The following is an 18726-nucleotide window of genomic DNA, read 5'->3' on the forward strand; positions in this document are numbered from 1 at the left end:
ATCTGTGACAGCCAGCGTTCTTTAAGTGCAAGCAACAGCAACTCTGCTGAACTTAAGCTGAAAAAGAGTTTACTAAAATAATACTGAGCGGCAAATATATCTAAACTATTTGGACAACCAGGGATGCAGAAGAGCCGGCATGAGCGCACCTAAAGGACACCTAAATCAGAATACAGTGGCTCCAACCATTTCCTGTCTTTTTATTACTTTGAGATTCAAATGTCAGGAGAGAGTAATTTGTTCAATTGCTCTAAGGGATAGCTCCAGAATTCCGATGTAGAAGGGACTTCTGCACTGTAGCAAGCACAGTGCTTGGGGTGATTTTGTAAAGGGCCGTGCGAGGGGGCAGGTGGAGGTACTTTGAGTGACCTGTAGCATCTGAGTCACTTCTGAGAGCCAAGACTACACACCCACCCCCTGGCCAACGACAGCATAGTGCACCTTGACTGACAGACCTTCAAGATTGGGGAAAAGAAAACAACAGATTCTCTCCACCCCACCTTCTTTAAGCATGTTCTTGGTAAATTCTCATGACTTAAGCCTCTGACAGTTTCTAGGGCCTAAAATGGCAGCTGCTCCTTCTTTCTAGAGCAGCACCTTCTGTCCCCATGGCCGTATCATGGGTTTTCTACTCAATGTCCATTTCTAACCCCCTTCTTTGCTGGCAGAAGCCAGTTCTCACAAAAAGTCTTGAAGAAATGCCATGCACTGATTTTGGCATTCTCTCCTGCAGCTGGGTCATGTGACCTAATTCTGGCCAATTAGACACAAAGGGAAGTCTGGCTGGGATACAGGTTTGATGTTGCAAGCTGTGGCAGCCATTTTGGGATGGTGGGGACAAGACCAAGGTGGGGTCAGTGAGATGGGCAGATTTCAGTCCTCACGGGTCAAGTACAGGAGGGCCACACAGATGCTCAGATGGAGATTCCTTGATGGGTTTCCAAGAGCAGGGGCCAGGGGCAGTCAGCTGCTTCCCCTTCCCCCAGGACTCTATCCCTGAGCAGATGGCAGGTCCTCACTGCCCCCCTCCTCTGCCACTTTGAGGGGATCAGCCGGGGCTGGGGGCCGAGGGAGCTTCTCACGGGAGGAGATATTATGGGCTGACCTCTTTGTGAGGACCTGGCTCCTCACTGTGCCAGGGACATGAGAGGAAGGCCTCAGCATCCCGCTTCACCACTCACCATGGCCAACCCTCACCCTGGTCTCTGACTCCAGACCAGAGGGCTTTAGCAACTTGGCATTAAATCTCTTTGGTTGTTCATGCAGCCTTGATGTTGGGCTACACAGTGTACTGATCACTGTGATTTTATACATTCTTGGAGCTCGGCTCTAGCTTTGCATGAAAGCTCTGGAGACTGGATGCTCTCTGGTTCCCTAGACTAAGTTCCATCTTGGTGATGTGACCGGCAGCCCAGTCCCCTGGGAGCCGGGGACAGGTTGGAGGGCGGCAGCTAAAGCTCTGTTGCTCCCTGCCCGTCTTCTCTAACAGTCGCAACTGCTCCCCAGCTTGGGCTTCTGAATTTCCCTGGTGCCTTTGCTCCTTTTTGTCCACAGAATGAATGAGTACTGCTGGGCTAAGAGACCCAAACGCATGGCATAAAAAATTAAGTGTTTATTCACTCATATGAAAACAGCTCAGAGGCAAGCAGTCCAGGACTCAAGCTCCTCCTGTCTTTCTGTTTGGCTGTAGGATGACTGAGATCTTCAGCTTTCTAAAATGGCTGCAGGAACTCCAGCCATTATGTCCACAGTCTAACTGAGAGTAAAGAAAAGGACAAGCAGCTCCAGGGGCGCTCTCCCAGAAACCCACTTGCATCTCCCTTGCTAACTCTCTCTCCTCACTTCCTAGCAAGTGGGATTAAGTAGGACCTAGGTTGGGGAATCAGATGCTCTTTCCTGGACTCTGAACTTTGAGGAAGTGAGTTAAAGATAGGGCGAGAGATGGAAAAGCATCCACGGTGCAGGAGTCCAGGGGCTCCATCCTCCCTCAGGAACCGGCGCTGGTGCCAGGATCTCCTGGTGGGGGAGATGGTGGGAATACCAGCGATGCACCGGGTGATTTTGTGGTCCACATGGCTCTATTCACGTCCTCCGCCTTCCAGTCCATTTGCCAAAACTTGTTCCCTAGTTCTGATCATAGATTCTGTGAGCTACTTGGTAGCCTTATATTAAACTCCTTTATGGTTTAAACTAACTAGAGTGGTTATGCGTTCTTTACAACAGAGAGCAGTCACGGGCACTTGGATGTCAGCTTCCTGTATAGGGGCTACTTTGCCTGGGTTGCTTTTCGCCACGGACTTTTCCCCTCTCTCAGTGTGCGTCTCCAACACTCGGCAGAAGAAGTGGAAGTTGACCTGGGTCTGGGAAGAGGGAGAGAGAAAAAGGTGTCAGGAGAAAAAAAAGCAGTGTGAACAAAGCCACGACAGCCGGAACCAGCAAAGCGTGCACAGGAGCCAGGGATGAGTACCTGATGTAACACAGCGGGTTTGGCCTCTTGCCGCCAAAGAGGGACAGATGGGTGTGTAAGGGGCTGGGAGAGCCATGGAATCACAGTGCAGCGGAAATGGAGGGGCCAAGGAAGGATTCTGAAGAGGGAAATGACCTGAGGGAAGCAATGTTAATACAAGTCAGTAGATCTTAAAAAAAACAATTCCTAAGTCTCACCCTGGGAAACTAGATGGCAGAGCGGTCCCTTGTGAGGCATCCACTGTTTCATGATGCCATTGTGGGTCCTGGTGCAGAGTTCCTGCAATGGGCGGCATTGAGGGTGAGGTGTTAGTGAGAAGAAGGAACTTGACTATCACCGTGGAATTGGCCCCCTCACCAGGCTGAGATTCCCGTTACTCAGATTATTTAAGCCAGCCTGGATACCCAGCCTGTCGTCCTGTGGATGACCTTGGGAGGAAGGAGGGATTTGACTTCAAAGGTCAATTTAACTTCTGTGAATCTATGAGTCAGTGAAATAAGGAGCCATCCAGATTTTAAAAATATATAACACAACGCTATTTGCATGTAATAAAGATACCTGTGCACAAAACAGTATGCATTTTACAAGAATATATATTTTGTAAGATTACATACACCTTAAACACAGTTGAATGGCCTTTAGTGGGAAGCAGGAATGATGTATGAAGATAAAGGGAATTAATTAGTGAGAAGGGAAAGAAAAAGATGAGATCCAAATATGTATTTTGGGTACTCATAAAAAAAGACATGAAATAGTGGAATGCCAGTTTCTGATTTAGTTGGTAGAATAAACTCCTCAGTAGTCAGCCGTCGTAATCTTATTTTTAAGCTCTCATTATTTTTAAGAATACTAGACTTGGCTTGTAAATGTCTCTTTTATGCTGTGACATTATTATTTATTAAAGCAATCAAAGGAGAAGCACTTCTGATACTGTCATGTCCCAACCGGATCTCTACTTGAGAACTCCGTAACTTAAATCACCCAGCCACAGTTTGTTTTAGTTTGCTACTCGTGATAATATGAGAGAGAAAATATAGTTGATTTAAAAATTTGTTTTAGTAGGTTTTTCTAGGGCAATTTTCTCAAGTGGTTTTTCACAATGACCTATATCATCAGGGAAAGGTAATAATCCTTAAAAGACTTTGCATCATTATACAATGTATTTGATTTTGAAAAGAGGAGGGAAAGTCTCTCTCTCTCTCTCTCTTGCCCTCTCTGCAATGAGATTCACTCTTTCCTGCCACGTATCAAAAGCTGGGTTGCAAAACTGCTTTAATGAGCCACCACAGCTAACTCAGCTTCACTTAATTTAAAAAGAGACGTGAAATTACTCCCATGTAAAACTTGACATTCAGATTGTTTACCAATGTGTCCTCAACAAGATCAGTCACTTTCTTGACTGTGTTTTCTTTCTTGTATCTCAGACAACCCATATGGGATCACTTTCCTTCTGCCTAAAGTGCATTCTTAAAAACTGTGCTGCTGAAAGTGTAGTCCACATAAAGATTGCCAGTCTTCAAACTGTCAGTTACCACCACAAAGTACAGAAATTGAGAATCTAAAACTTGTATAACAATTTAGCATTGCCGGATATCCATGATGATCAGTGTACTTGACCTGTTGAGCAAGGAATAAACCAAAGGCCCAAGTCTATGACAGATTGAACATTTAAAAAAATACAAAATAAAAAACCTGATTCTTCACCATGAAAAATTTGAGAAACACTGCTTTAGAAATTCCTCTAATGAAGGTACGCTGGTGACAAAATCTTCATTTGTATTTTACCTTCGTATTTGCAAGATTGTTGCGCTGGCTATAGAATTCTGCGTGGACAGTGATTTTCTTCAGTACATGAAAGGTATTTTTCCATTGGCTTTCAGCTTTTATTGTTACTTTTGAGAAGTCAGCTGTCACTCTAACCATACCCTTTTTTATTTTCTTGTTTTTAGATGCTCTCTTTGCTTGTAGTTTCCTGCAGTTTCTCTGTGATATGCGGAGGTGTGAGTCTTTTTATTTACTCTACCAGGGATTTGTTGTACTCCTTAAATCTGTAATTTGGCGTCTTTCATCATTCTGGAAACTTTTCCATTATTATTTCCTCGAATATTGGTTCTTCCCCCCTTCTCTTTCTTCTCCCTCTTCGAAACATCAAATAAAATGTATATTAGATATTATCAGTCTGTTCTCTATGCCTCTTACCCTTACTTCCATATTTTCCATCTTTTTGTTTCCCTGTGCTGCAGTCTGGATACTGTTTTCTGACTATTTAAGAAAATGAGCGCTCTGTTGATAATTAGTGTCTGATAATCCACTATCTGAAGTTTATTTCTGATGCCCCTTGCTTCTGTTGGTTGCTACTCATGGTGTCTCACTTCCCTGTTTGCCACCAGGGAAGTCCAAGATTGTGAGGCAATCCTACCTCACAAGCGGTTTATGTTTGCTTCTGCTGGGTTCTTGGGGCCTTACCAGTCTCAGACACTTAAACCCAGTGTAAAGCTTTAGGTAGTCTGAACTGGGATGCCAATCTTTAGGTTTTGGTTACTTCTGGTTCACTTTTGCCCTAAGACTGCCCTCTTCTGGGTTCCAGCTTATCTGGGGGCCACCACATCTTTTGTAAACTTTGGACTATGATTTGTATCCTCCTCCATCATGAACTTCCCAGGATGAAAATTCATGTTTGCCCAGATTGGCAAATGTGCTACAGATTCCTTTCTACCTTATCACCTCTTTAAGAAGGCAGTTTCTTTATTTTAATCCACAAATTTTGGTTGTTTTCAGCAGTATGATTGGTCCAAATAGCCCACTTTACTATTCCTCAAAATATCATGCACTTCTATTCCTTATCTGGAGCAGAGAAATGACTAACGTAAGAAGTACTTCGGGATGGGACGTCCCTGGTGGTCCAGTGGTTAAGACTCCATGCTTCCACTGCAGGTTCGATCCCTGGTCGGGAAACTAAGATCCCAGATGTGCTTTGGGAGTGGTCAGTAGGAGAGAATGACCATTGGAGTAAGAGACTAGAGGAGTCATGTGGGAGAGGAGTTTACTTACCCTTGTTGCTCCAGGACACAAAGTCCCCACTTTGACTCTTTGGGTCACTTGGGCACAAATATCATGTGAGATTGGGTCAAATTCAATGCATCAGCAATGATCCATTTAGTAGAATTTGTGGACATTTTTGTCTGTCCTAAAAAATATTTTCAAAGACAATTTAGACTGTTCATGCCCATTAAAACAAAACTCTCATTTTCTTTAGAAGAATCTGTCTGAAAAGGGGGCACCTGGGTCTTATTTCCCACACTAGAGATTGCAGGCTAGAATTGCAAGCTGTGTGAACAGTTCATTTGCAATTCTGGGATTGGTTCCTTGAACAAACAAAGTTGCCTCAAATGAGAGTTGCCAAAATGTCATATTACATAAATACTGGAATGCTACAGCAGTGTTTCTCAAAGATTAATACATTTACAAATCACATGGAGATCTTGTTAAGATGCAGATTCTGATTCAGTAGGACTGGGATGGGCCAGATATTCTGCTTTTTTTTTTTTTACAAGCTCCCAAGTGATCCCAGAGCTACTGGTCCCCAAACCTCTCTTTGAGTTTCAAGGCCTATAGCTCAGAACATTTCACAGTGAACCTGGATCTGTGTTCTTTCCCTAAACCAGGTTTCTCCACATACGGAAAGATTTTTGGAATTTAATAAAAACTGGAATGTCAGGAGAAGAGCCATCTTAATTGGCAATGCCATTAAGTATTTACAGCTGTGCAGCAGGCCCATCCCTTCACATGGGCTTATTTTTTGGGGCCCCAGAAATGTGGGCAAAGAAGAATCCATCATGATCCTCTATGGAAGCAGAAACCCAAACCAAAATCAGTCAGCAGTTTCACATTTCTGTCATTGAACATACTAATGAATGGTTGTTTTTATTATTTTTCTTTACTTGTTTTTTTTTCCAGATCAATCATTTTGTTTTTATTTTAATCAACACTCTCTATCTTAATCCTTGCTTGCTCTAAGAAAACACTTTTATTTGAAAAGCTTTGTCTTTTAGTTAAGTAAATAGTTGGATGGGAAGAGAATGAGGGGTGGGGTTGAAGGGCAGTTCCTTCCTGTGAAAGTCAGACCTGCCCTTTGCAGAACTGACCAGGTAGCAACCTGCAGTGCAGGGCCATGTGGAGAGCAGAAAAGATGCTAGAAATCTCGGGACTACAGATGCCAGCAGCCCCAAGTCTTAGGTGAGACTCTGTTAAACTGGGGACAGGTGGGGTCCCTTCCTCAAGGTCAGCTCAGATGGGGAGGAAGACAGGTCAGCCAGTTTGTACTAGTGAAGAAAGTCCCCAAAGTAAGACTCTATATAGTAAAGCTAAGCGACACCTGAAATTCTCCATCCTTCAAGAGCATGAAATTTGAGCATCCCTGGATGGGTGTGCAGAAAAAACATTGGAAGAATTTTGCTGAGAATTAGGTGATGTGTTGTTGGGGAACATCTTCCGTGAGAGGCTGGATGGGGCCATATATGGACTAAGTGGTCCAGGAACCAGAGTACATTCTTCCTCCAGGCTCTGCTCTCCAGCACTGCATCCTCCCTCTAACTCGTTGGGAGCCACTTCTGCATAAGGTGGTACCAAGTTCTCACACTTGTCATCACTTAGGACCTCAAAGTTGTGGTCCACGGGCCTGCAGCATCAGCATTGTGTGGGAGCTTCCAGAATGTAGGTTTTCAGGCCTCACCCCAGACCTTCTGAATCAAAACCTTGATTTTTAACAAGATCCCCTGGAAGTTTACATGCATATTAATGTTTGAGAAATGCTGACCTAGAAAACAGATAAGTTGTTGTAACTGAAGATGCCCTTCCTTAGCCAAGTTTGGAGAACTGACTTTTCCTGTGGCCTGGCCAGGAAAGCAGATGAGGGCTCTTGGTAAACTCCTTCCTGAGACAGAAGGACCTCTCAAGGAAACCCGAGATTCCGGACCATCAGTGTTTATAGGGACTCATTCTCATGCTCCAACTTGTGAGTTTGGAGTTGGCTGAATCTTTTTTTTTTTTTTTTACTTAGATATAATGAGATAAATATATGGTGTGGGATTATCTTACTCTTTCTTCTCTAGACTGTTCCAGAAATAATCATCCATAAGCCTTCGGGGAGTTGAGATGAAAGCTTTTGGAACATGAAATCTTGGTTTAAATGGGATTTTTGCTGGTGTTACTAATTAAGATTCTTGTCAAAACTAGGCCAGCTCCATGCCATCCAGTTGGCAGTATGTTTAGAATCCCTCTGTAAACACACAGCGGCTTGTACAAATAGGGAGGCTTTTCTTTCCCATCATAAGGAGGGCCTGAAATAAATCCCTGACAACTCTAGAAGTTTGTGTTTGCCATAAAAACAGTGGAATTCATTGAAAGCTACCTCACAGCACCCAGGCGGGATACGGGCTGGCCAGTTAATCGGCCGTGGGAACAGGTGGGTGGTGGGTTTCATTCTAGTCAGGCTGCAAAGGGGAGAGCCATCTTAGCTTTGCTTTCTGGAACATTTAAAGCTCTGCAGTTAGGTGATGCTAGTATCCAGATAGAGTAAGCGAGATGCCTGGTTTTCATTAATGACCCTGTAGGACAACTCTGTAGCTGCCCTTCATGAAAAAATTCTCCCAAGCTTTACATGGCTGGTGGCTGGTATCACCGTGCTCCTCTTTGAAAGAGAAATCACAGTTGTCAACTCTTGACTTCTGTATGGTTAGTTGAGAGAAAGGAAGAGTTTTACTCTTTTTTCTTTAATAGACTGTGTGGCAGGCAGTGATCATGGGTGGCCAACACAGCCTAAAAAGCTAAGTAGCTGGACGGAGCTGGGGTTGGAAGAGCCATAAGGGAGCAAACGACACCAGCCCAGGGCTTTGTATATTGTATGAGCAAATAACCATGTGTTGAGTGAATGAGCGATTGATTCTCCACAGGGACAGAGATTTTGTTTGTCGTGTTCATCTCTGTATGCTCAGAGGCGAGAACGGTGCCTGATAAGTAGCAGACTCTCGATAAATCTTTGTTGAATGTGTGAACGGATTGGACCATTCGCCTTCGGGAGGTAACTCTTGAAACTGAGTCCATTTTGCATCACTTAAGTTTTTTTTTTTTTTAATAAGATGATGTACGGCGAATAATCTACCTTTTTTTGTGAAGCTCTGCTCTATCTTTTTTTTTTTTCTCCTGCCGCGCTTTTCTTCCCATTTCCCACTGCCTACAGAATCCCCATACTTATTTCCCCTGCTTACTTGATGGGGTCCTCCAATATCTGAGCTGATCCAAGGACTATTGCTGGGTTAATGCAAACTGCTTGTTTATCAAAGCGGGACATGAAGATACGGGCCAAAATCCAGTATCCAGTTTACAGACTTTTTAAAAACAACGGCTGTAGGGATTTTCCTTTGGAAATTTGCTAAGAGCTAATGTAAGATTTAAGTCGATCTTAATGTAAGATCTAAGTACATCTCACAGAATGGCAAACAATTTTCCTAGTTATTGGGCACTGCTCAGGCGCTGTATAAAGACCTGGTGTGTTCAGGCTTTAGAACTGCTTGGATAGAGAAGCCATGTGAGGGTGAGGCCGTCAAATTCTGCCCGATCACATTTACTCTGAAGCTAAGCCAGTGATATGGCTGATGGCAGGAATCAGACAGCAGGTAGCGTGAATCCAGCATGAGCAGTGGGGACAAGCCTGTCTCCTCCGACGGCACATAGGCTGGAAGGCAGGGGGAACTCAGGCTCCTACCCGGTGCTGCCGTGTGATTCCATCAGTGAGGGAGGGGAGAGCTGCATCTTCTGTCTCCTTCCCAGGTTGGGATAGTGATGATGTGTCTTGACACTGAAGTGACTTTGCTCAATTCAAAGGTGCTCTGATGGAGAAAGGGTTTCTTTTTGAAAAGACCTTCATATTTTTCTTCTAGGTCTTTCCTACCAAGGGAGTAGGGCTCGTGCAACTGAGTGAAGGGTACCTGGGAGGGAGGGCGATCTGGCCTCCATCCAGGGTCAGGGAGAGAAAGTACTAATGACATTTCTAGCTGTGTGACCTTGAGCAAGAGCCTCAGCCTCTCTGAGCCTCAGGTGGACAGGTTATTACCACTTAGGGGGTAATTACATTTCCCTTGATAAACGCCTTGTTGGCACATGGTAGTGACACTTGCTACCATTTATTGAGTACCTGCTATTATTGTGACCTAAACTTTGAGAATTAACAGTATAGATTACAAAAGGAGTTATCAGCCTGTGTGCTAATCTGGGTACCATATCATTAAGAGGAGAGACAGCGAATGCTTCTTTGCATTAACCCATTTTTCTTTTGAACCTTCACGTGTGTTATAATAATAGGTGAACATAACCACAGGCCAATTCTGTGGTTCAGTATCAACGTCTCCTTTCTAGAGCTCACTTAGCTTGGGTTAGCGGCTAAATTTGGTTACTTCTCTATATGTATGTGTGTGTGTGTGTGCATGTGTGTAGGGTATGTATGTGTGTGTTTTGAAAAATTTTGAAAAATTTCTGTTATGCTGTTGGCCTAGGATCACTATTCAGAGAGCTGCGCTGCTGTATTAATTTATGCAAAATCCTTGTAGAATTTACCTATCCCGTAAGATGCTTTTAAAACATTTTTTGAAAGAGTCTCAAACTTAAAGTTGCAAATACAGTATTTTTTTTTAGTGGGACTGTTTGAGATCAAGTTGCCAACCTAATAGTTGATCATTTCTGAATACCTTAGTGTGTATTTCTTATAAACAAGGATGTTCTTCTGTGTAACCACAATGCAACCATCAAAATTAGGATATTAGAAATGACACATTTCTATAATTTACCTCTGACCTCATTCCAGTATCACCAACTGTCCAAATAATGGCTGTATAGCAAAAGGATCCGATCCCAAATCATGCACTGCATTTAGTTATGATGCCACATTAGTCTCTCTGTCTGGAAATTTTCTCAGTCCTTGCTTAATGATCAGGATGTTGACATTTCTGAAGATGACAGACTAGTAGCACGCAGAATATCCCTCAGTCTGGGTTTGTCTGATGTGTGCAGCCTCCACTGAAGCCAGCCCCGCGTGGATACCCTTCACCCCACAGGGCTCGCGTCCCCTGGGCTGGACCACTGCCTGACACCCCTTGCAGGTGACCCTTCTATGCAGATGTCCCCTTCGTCCTCTTTGGCTTCTTCACCCCACTCTGGCCCACTGTGATCCCTTCCCTCCAGCCCTTGCTTTGTCTCACCTAATATCTGTAGGACTGGGTAGTTCAGAAAAGGTTGGAATAAGAAGGACCATACCAGTTTTTTATGATTTGGAATACAAGCCTTTCCTTAGTTTGAAAGATTGTCCCAGTTAGTTCAAATCACCCTGAAACTTGAGCTGGTGTCAACCCCATCCCTGGAATGAGACAGAAACCACAGAGCTAAGATGCTCTCGAGTTGATCACCAGGAACAAAGGTTTCCTTCCCCAGCCTCACATGGTTCATCAATGGCATTTCTACTGCTCTTGTTACTGCTCTCAGTTCTTTGCTTATGCTTCTCAAATCCAGCAAACAAACAAAACTTTCACAACCATCAATGCTTTCTACTGATGAAGTGGGAAAGGATTACAACATTATAGTTTTAGGTGAGGAAAGTAACAAAGCAAAGCAAAAGTCCTTTTCAAGCGAAGTATTACCCCAAAGAAAGACTAGGATTTCACTCAACCTCACTTTAATCTCTGGTGCTTTCTGTGTCTTACTGCAACCATCCCACCTGGAGGGGACTTCTAGCACCCACTGCTGTTCAGATGTGTACCTCTTTGGGATGGGTTGGCACCCAGGCTTGCCCCACGTCACGTGTTACTAGAGCGGGGACAGCCTCCTGCAGCAGTCGCTGTTCCAGGACACATTTGTGCTTTGCGTCTCACCAGCTTCCTGTTTCATGGCAACACCACTCATCCGTTTCAGAACAAGCTTCCACTTAAAAATACCACCGTGGCTCCTTGTGTTCAGAAGTGTGAAATCAAAGTAGATATTTTGGAAAAAGCTTCTTGAAATAATAGGAACTTTTGACTGCTGTTTTCACATAATTTCTTTCAAAAGCATTCCTGATATATGGCTAAGTGTTGATCTAGGCAATGCCACTTGAAGGGGGAGGGATGGTATTTTTAAAATCCTCTTACCTGTTGACATTAGCTTCCTGGATTTTTTTCTTCTTCTTCTTTTAAACAAATCTTAATGGAACAAATGACATGACAAAATACTCCGAAAGCATCTGCAACACGAGCTTCACCTACACACGCCGCCAGTTAATCATCTGGACGAGTCCGAATGCCTGTTTTCAGGGGGTGTCTCCGGGGCTGACTCACGGCTCCACGCTCTGAGCCCAGGGTCTCCGAGTTCAGTCCCTACACACTTGCCTCTCTTTCTTTGATGTGATCAGGCAAGGCAAAGCAAGCAACCTCTCAACTGTTTTGAACCCCTGCATCTTCTGTCAAATGAGTTTGGCTTTTGAATGGCACCTGGAGGGAAGACTTTCCTAGCACTAGATTTACATTATTTTCCTGCTGTGCTTTAGCTATCATTTAAAAAATTCCATTCACACTAGCAGAGGAAATAGTTTCAAGAAAATAAAGGGGTTGAAAATCTATCTCCTCTGCACACTCATCATTCCCACTCTGTCCCACTGTCAAAGAATCAGGCCAGCAGACGTTGGCTAGAAAGACCTTCTCCAGAGGTGAAAACACAGTAGGAAGGAGATGTGGATCCTTCAAGCTGCTTTAATCTTCTCTCTATATGGGCAGGAAAGTTGCTTCTCAGAGTGGGATGGAGTGTGAGAGCGGTGGGTATGTGGTCTTGGGGGTGAGACCACTCTAAGTCATTGCTCGTCAGGGAGAGAAATCTAGGTGGCAAGATGGCGTGGTACGCGGTGTGAGACAGGTGACAGTAACACAGGGCTCACCTGGAAATGAGGGGAAGATGTGCCCAAATCCTTCCTCAAGCTGGGGGAAATGCAAGACGTCAAGAACACTGGGGCTCAGCTCTCCTTAGGGAAGCTGAGACCTTCATGTCATAATGTTCACAAAGCTAACTTAATAGGATCTGTAGACAGCAAAGTGCTTAAATTAAATCCAGCTCCGTCAAGTGTATCTGGAGACTCCCTTGAAGAGATGCTGAGAGAAGGGATCGATAGATCTGATCATGGTTCTTAACGAGGCTGATTTTCAGACTGGTGTGGAGAGCAGACTCCTACAGTTGTGAAATTGGACAGCTCATGATCAATTGTTGGTTCTGTGTGTGAACCAGGTCCCCGTTGGCGGACAGGGTCAGTGGGCACAGCTGCCCGAGTGAGCCTGTCCAGTAGGAAGGACGTGCCCACTTTGCCAGACTGATAGACTGGAAGGTCCAGGAACATTTTCTTGTCCCTATGGTCTACGTATGATCTACCGCCTAGGCCGAGAGACTTGTCATTCCCATCTGTGATGGAAAGATCATGTAATGGGAAGACTGTGGAAAATCAACTTAATGTTTTGATTCTATTGCTTAAGAGTAAACATGAGGACCCACCCAGCAGTTGATGGTCATCTACCATCACTAATTTGGGTTCTGAAATATTTCTTGCACCGGCCAGCTCTCAACGCCCTACTTTTCTGCCATTAGGCAATACTTTTAGTGTTAAGATGTTGAAGGGACGACCTAGGTCATGTCACCGAACCTTGATACTTAACTGAACCTTTAAAGCGAGTCAAGGCAGACCCCAAAAGACCAGTACAGGAGGCAGGCGCTTTCTGGTTTAGTGGAAGGAAGGGAAGGCCTATAACTGGGTCACAGGAAACCAACTTCCAAGACAGATGCTCTGCAGTATCGTCATCTCTGGAACAGTTAGCTTCCTGCTGGCCTGACGTGAGCTGGGCAGCTCCCAAGGTCACACCGTGGCACAGACGGGACAAAGCATCGTGGAGTTCGCCTGCCCCCCGTCTCCTGCCCCATCCGTCTCTCTGAGTGCTTCTTGGCGTGGGGCATGCTCCACACATTAGTGATGGGTAGAGTTTGCCATGAGAGGGCTTAGAAATATACATGAACTTGAGGCATCGAATCCTGAGCAGGAAATGAGAGCCGAGTGGAGGGATGAAAGCTCTTTTGGAAGGAGAGTGTTGCCTCAGCCGTCTCAGACCTGCCAAGCCCGATGCTGTTCTCCGAGTGGATGACAGGACTCAGTAATCACGTGTGACTGTCCGCGCTCAGGCCCCACTCCCCGTAGGAAAGGCTGTTGTGGATCTAAGTGTAGGAATTCGGTAACATTCTGCCCTTGGGGTTTGTGTGAAGGGGAAAATCGTGCAAAGTCTTTTTTAGCTTTGACTTCTGTGATTCTATGGAAACAAGGCAGCAGCGCTGAGAATCCAGGGAAATAAAGAGAAGCTAAGGCAGGGAGACTTCGGGGTGGGGCCGGGGAGAAAGCAGGAGGCACAGTAGGATGCGTTGGAGACTGCTGGGCTGTTCGCTTTTGTCTCTGAGATCCGAAGTAAGGAAGTCTTTCAATGGGCTCTTGATTTGGATCTGAGGGGGAGACTTATTGGTAGTGTTTAGAGAACAGCTTTGGAGGAGAGGGAGGGCTGTCTGGATATCCTATTGTCTGGGCATTTTCAACTTTGTCTTGTTAATAACGCCTTGGCGTTTCCCCCGCCCCGTGAGGAACAATGGCACAATAAGACAACATTTCATTTGAATTGTACTCTCTATTTATTGTAATCATGGGATGGGAAAATCTCAAAGGCTCAGAAATGTAGCTCTGGGACGGTCTGCGTGCTTGAGACTGGGGCGGAGATGCGCGGTGCGTACTCCGTCTCTCCATCTGCGACGCTCCTGGATGGTTGAGACACTGAATTCGTGGCAGATGGCCAGACTGCTCTCAGAGTTTGGAGTGAGTATATGGATATTTACATATACACAAACATGCCTGGAGCAGCTGTCTGTCCTTGTGTCTCCCTGGTGAAACCGGAGACAGGGCCCCCAGGCCAGCAGCGCCGGGCCATTGTCACTGCTCCTTCTGACAGCATGTTCAAGGTACAAGTCCCACAAGGACCTTCCTCTGAGGGTCCGGGGAGCCGTCCTTCACTCTTTGATCACACACAGTGGTGCAGTTGGAGAGACAGATTGGAGATAAAGGGGGCTAGTGAGAAAGTACAGCTATTGATCTTGGTGAATTTGAGACTCCAAAGAACGTAACCGGTTGTTCCGTCCAGCACCTTGATTTGAACTTCAGGAGACCAGTTGAAATTAGCCCAGTGTCCCTTCTGTTCATCGGCTTTCTTCCACACTGGTGTAGTTTGATGTCAGATTATCTGATTAAAAAATAATAGGTGACAGGAAACCGTAGAGAAAAGGGACTTTTATCTAGGATTGGATATAAATGAGACAAACTGACAAGGATTGTACTTATGAATTTAACATAATCTACATGTAACCTGTTACAGGAAAGATTTTTAAGATGTTTAACAATTACTTGCTCATCAGTGTTCCCACCAAAAAACATTCCAGGGCTTGGGTGGCTGCCACCCTCTGGGATGAACAGGCGACTACACAGCCCGCATCCCTGCTAGGAATTCACCGTGTGGAAGTGATGACACAGATAGAGGTGTCGGTGTTAAGATCGTCATATACTGAGATCTGTGTTGAACGATGAACAGTGTGGAAATGGTGGGACCTTTCTGGCCAGCTGGTACTAATGTGATAAACACGCTTCTCTTTCTCCAGGTTGCCCAGCACAGTGCTTCTATGCTCAGAACAAGGTAATTGTCACCCAGAGGGATGGTCCTGTGCTGTCTGGTGGATGCCTCTCTGCGGGGGGCGAGGGTGACCTTCCCAGCTTGGATTGCCAATTATGTTCAGTGGTAGATGGGCTCCAGGATTACTGTCCCTTTAGTTCCTGCTCACATCTCCAGGTGTGTGTTCCAGGATGCTGCACTGCACTAGCCTCGTGGGTCTGGAGGGGACTAGAGCATGAGGCCCCTGCTTGACTGGGACCAGTTCATCCTATGACTCTCACCCTCGGCTGACCTCAGGTCACGAGCGTAGAACACCTTCCCTCCTGTGAACTTCTTTTCCGGGTCGTTGGCTTCTTTTCTGCCACAGACCACAGCCAGAGTGCCCTAGCCAACGTCGGCTGGCCTCTCCGATGTTCAGAATTGGGAAGCAACTCTGGCCACTGGCAACAACGCCTCTGCAGAGCCCTTCACCAAGGGTTCCTGGGGATGCCTTCCTCCAGCCATGAGTGTTTCTTCTGGGTTTCCCTTATGCTCGCGGCACCTGCTGGCTCTACAATTGTTTAACTAAGAAAAGCAGCCCAAGTTATTCCTCTCGCAAGAGTGAAAAGTTGGCTTCTCTTTCTCGGGCAGAGCACTGCTGAGCATTGGTTTAAATGCTCTGTGCTTCTCTGTACCTTGTAATGACCCTAAGAATCAAGCAGAACCTCCCAACTGAGGAATGGTGTTTGCATGTGGAGTGAGCGGATGTGAGCGTGTCCACGTAATACCAACCCACAGCAGACTGCCGGCCCTTGTGTAAGCAGGCCCCAGCTGTTCCGGCTCCCTCCTCGACCCTCTGCCATCTGTCACAGCCCTGCCCGTCTCCAGGGCCCACGTAAATCACAGCCCTCTTTGGGGAGCCTCACTGAAGGCTTCCATCTGCCCGTCAACTGGCCGTGGTATCTTGCTCCATCCCCGCCATGGCTCTCCACTTGCTTGACACCATGAGTGTCTTTCTGTGCTTGTCCAGACACCCTGGAATAGAACCTCCTTGAGGAAGGGCCATGGTTTGGCTCACCCATGTGCCTCCCTCCCATGGCCCAGCCCGAGTCACCCCCACATGTCATGCAGCTGATGCCCTGCAAATGTCAGCTGCATGAACTGAGGGGTGTCCAGAAAAATGAACAGGAAGTGCTGTGCCTCGGGGCTTGGGACTCCTGCCACGGGGTCCTGTTTGGTGAGCTGGAGGGGCACGGGAGACAACCCTCTTCTTGACAGTAACGCTCTCTAGGGCTTGGGAAAGCCATTTCCTGTTATCAACAAAGATCAGAAGAGCTCCCGTGTTGGGGTCTTTCCTTCCGTATTCTGATTTCTTCCACACAGAAAGCTGGAAGTGTTATTACTTCTGATTTTCAGATGAAATAGAAACTCCGAATCAAGCTCTGGTCACTGTGGAGCTAAGGTTCAAATGCACTTACGTCTGTCACGTTTGTATTACATCAAACTACCTCCACTGGCCTCTTTGGGACTCTGCTGTTACACAACCTCGAAGTCCCCCAGTTCCAGCACCCCTGAGGTCCTGAGTGGTGAAGTCAGAGGGGAGCCAGAGAAGGCTCTGCTGTTGTGATGGGACCAGCCTCTTTCTCCCCTGACCCAACCCCTTCAATGAAGGTCTACGTTGAAGTGTTGTTTTCTGGTATCACACACACAAGCAGAATGTGTTTGACCACAGTGACATTTATCACCGTGTTGCTAACGAGCCTTGACTTAGCGCCAATGAACTCTACACAGTTCTAGCTGCCTGCTTTACGTAACACCCCTGGATGCCGCTGGATACAGCATCTCACTTTTCCCGTTGATTTTGAGAACTTTGGGCCTGGTGTCCTGAGAGCTCTAAAGTGCTTCGATCACATGGAGGTTGGGATCCCACTGGCAGATGCAAGGGACAGGATGCTTCCTGGAACATTGTTAAACCTCTGCCGTTCAGGAGGGTTCCACTCGGCCATGTGATGCTGAGAGATTTGTGAGCTAATCCAGAACTGGAGAACCGTGGGTGGAGGAGAAGGAATTTCAGTGATGAGTAGGTTTAGTGGTAAGTAAGAGATATTTGTTCTCATGGCCCATCTAGTCCAGAGATACCAGTGTACTCTCTACACATCCATCTAAAAATGGAATCAGACCCAAGAGCGCCCTGGACTGTCTGCCGGCTTTTATTTCTCTAGTCCCTTGGGACTGCAATACACTCTGGAGGTTTTCAGTTCACTGTTCGCTGGAAACTAAGTGATAAGCATATCCCTGCATTACAGGGTGGAATTTATTGAAGGAAAATTAATGTGAGAGCAGACAACTATCCTTCTACTTGCTTCAATGGCTTGCAAGGGAAACCGGGAAGCATGGTGGCCTTGGGTCTGTGGTTTGATGTGGTCAAGGAAGGTGGTCACTTCCAGCTGGAGGGTGGGCATGGGAGGTGGGGAGAGGGCAGCAAGAAGAACAGAAAGCGATTTGTTTCTCCGCAACTTAAATCTACAAAACAGTTACAAGATAATCCAAACATACCTTAGATTTACCAATCGTTAGCATTTAGCCACGTTTACTTTCCTTCACTTTCACACACACAAATATATTTATATAGGGTTATTTTTCTGAACCATTTGAAAGTAAGTTGAAGCTGTCATGACACCTCGCCCCTAAATACTTCAGAATTCGTCCCCTCAGATGAAGGGCATTTACTTACATAACCACACGACTATCGTCACACACAACTAAACTAATAATTCTATAGTAAGGTTTAGTATATGGCTCAGTCACATTTCTCCAACTCTCCAAAGCTTTCTTTTGCAGCTTGTGTTTTTCAATGCGTGAGAGGGAAAGAATTTTAATAGATACATATGGTTTTGAGAGTAGAAAAATTGGAGGAGTGAGAGTGAGGCCTGAAGAGTCACTGGGGTTGCTTTTGGGGTAAATTATTCTGTGAGAGTCGTGCCCTGCCATTGTCATGATACCTGCTGTAACATTGTTCTTCATGGACTGTGGTATCAGGCTGTTTCTTTGCATGCAAGTCCACAAAAAGACTGAGTCTTGGGCTTCCCTGGTGGCGCAGTGGTTGAGAGTCCGTCTGCCGATGCAGGGGACACGGGTTTGTGCCCCGGTCCGGGAAGTTCCCACATGCCGCGGAGCGGCTGGGCCCGTGAGCCATGGCGGATGAGCCTGCGCGTCCGGAGCCTGTGCTCCGCAACGGGAGAGGCCACAGCAGTGAGAGGCCCGCGTACTGCAAAAAAAAAAAAAGACTGAGTCTTGAGAGACCCCAGGATTTTTTTGAGGGGGAGTTCATTTTTTAGGTGGAGAGATTACATAGACCAGGATAATAATAGCTATTATTAGTATTTAACTTAGTGGTTCTCAGACTTTAGGGTTTTTTTTTTTTTCCCTCTCATTTGGTTAGTTTTTTGGCCCCTTTTCCAGTTCACTAATTCTTTCTCCTCCTCTGACTAATCTGAGAAACAACTCAGCTATCAAATTCTTAAT

General features: G+C 45.8%; 1 protein-coding gene across 1 annotated transcript in view; it reads left to right on the plus strand.

Annotated features, from left to right (window-relative positions):
• PARD3 (par-3 family cell polarity regulator) overlaps window positions 1–15329 on the plus strand; it is a 676268-nt gene extending 660939 nt beyond the window's left edge. The window contains exon 25 of the mRNA XM_019933350.3: window positions 15212–15329. Within this exon, the coding sequence (XP_019788909.2) occupies window positions 15212–15314 (103 nt within the window). The 3' untranslated portion in view covers window positions 15315–15329. The remainder of the gene's footprint in view (window positions 1–15211) is intronic.
• The last annotated feature ends 3397 nt before the right edge of the window (window positions 15330–18726 follow it).

Source organism: Tursiops truncatus, chromosome 2, assembly GCF_011762595.2.
Source record: "Tursiops truncatus isolate mTurTru1 chromosome 2, mTurTru1.mat.Y, whole genome shotgun sequence".
Taxonomy (NCBI): domain Eukaryota; kingdom Metazoa; phylum Chordata; class Mammalia; order Artiodactyla; family Delphinidae; genus Tursiops; species Tursiops truncatus.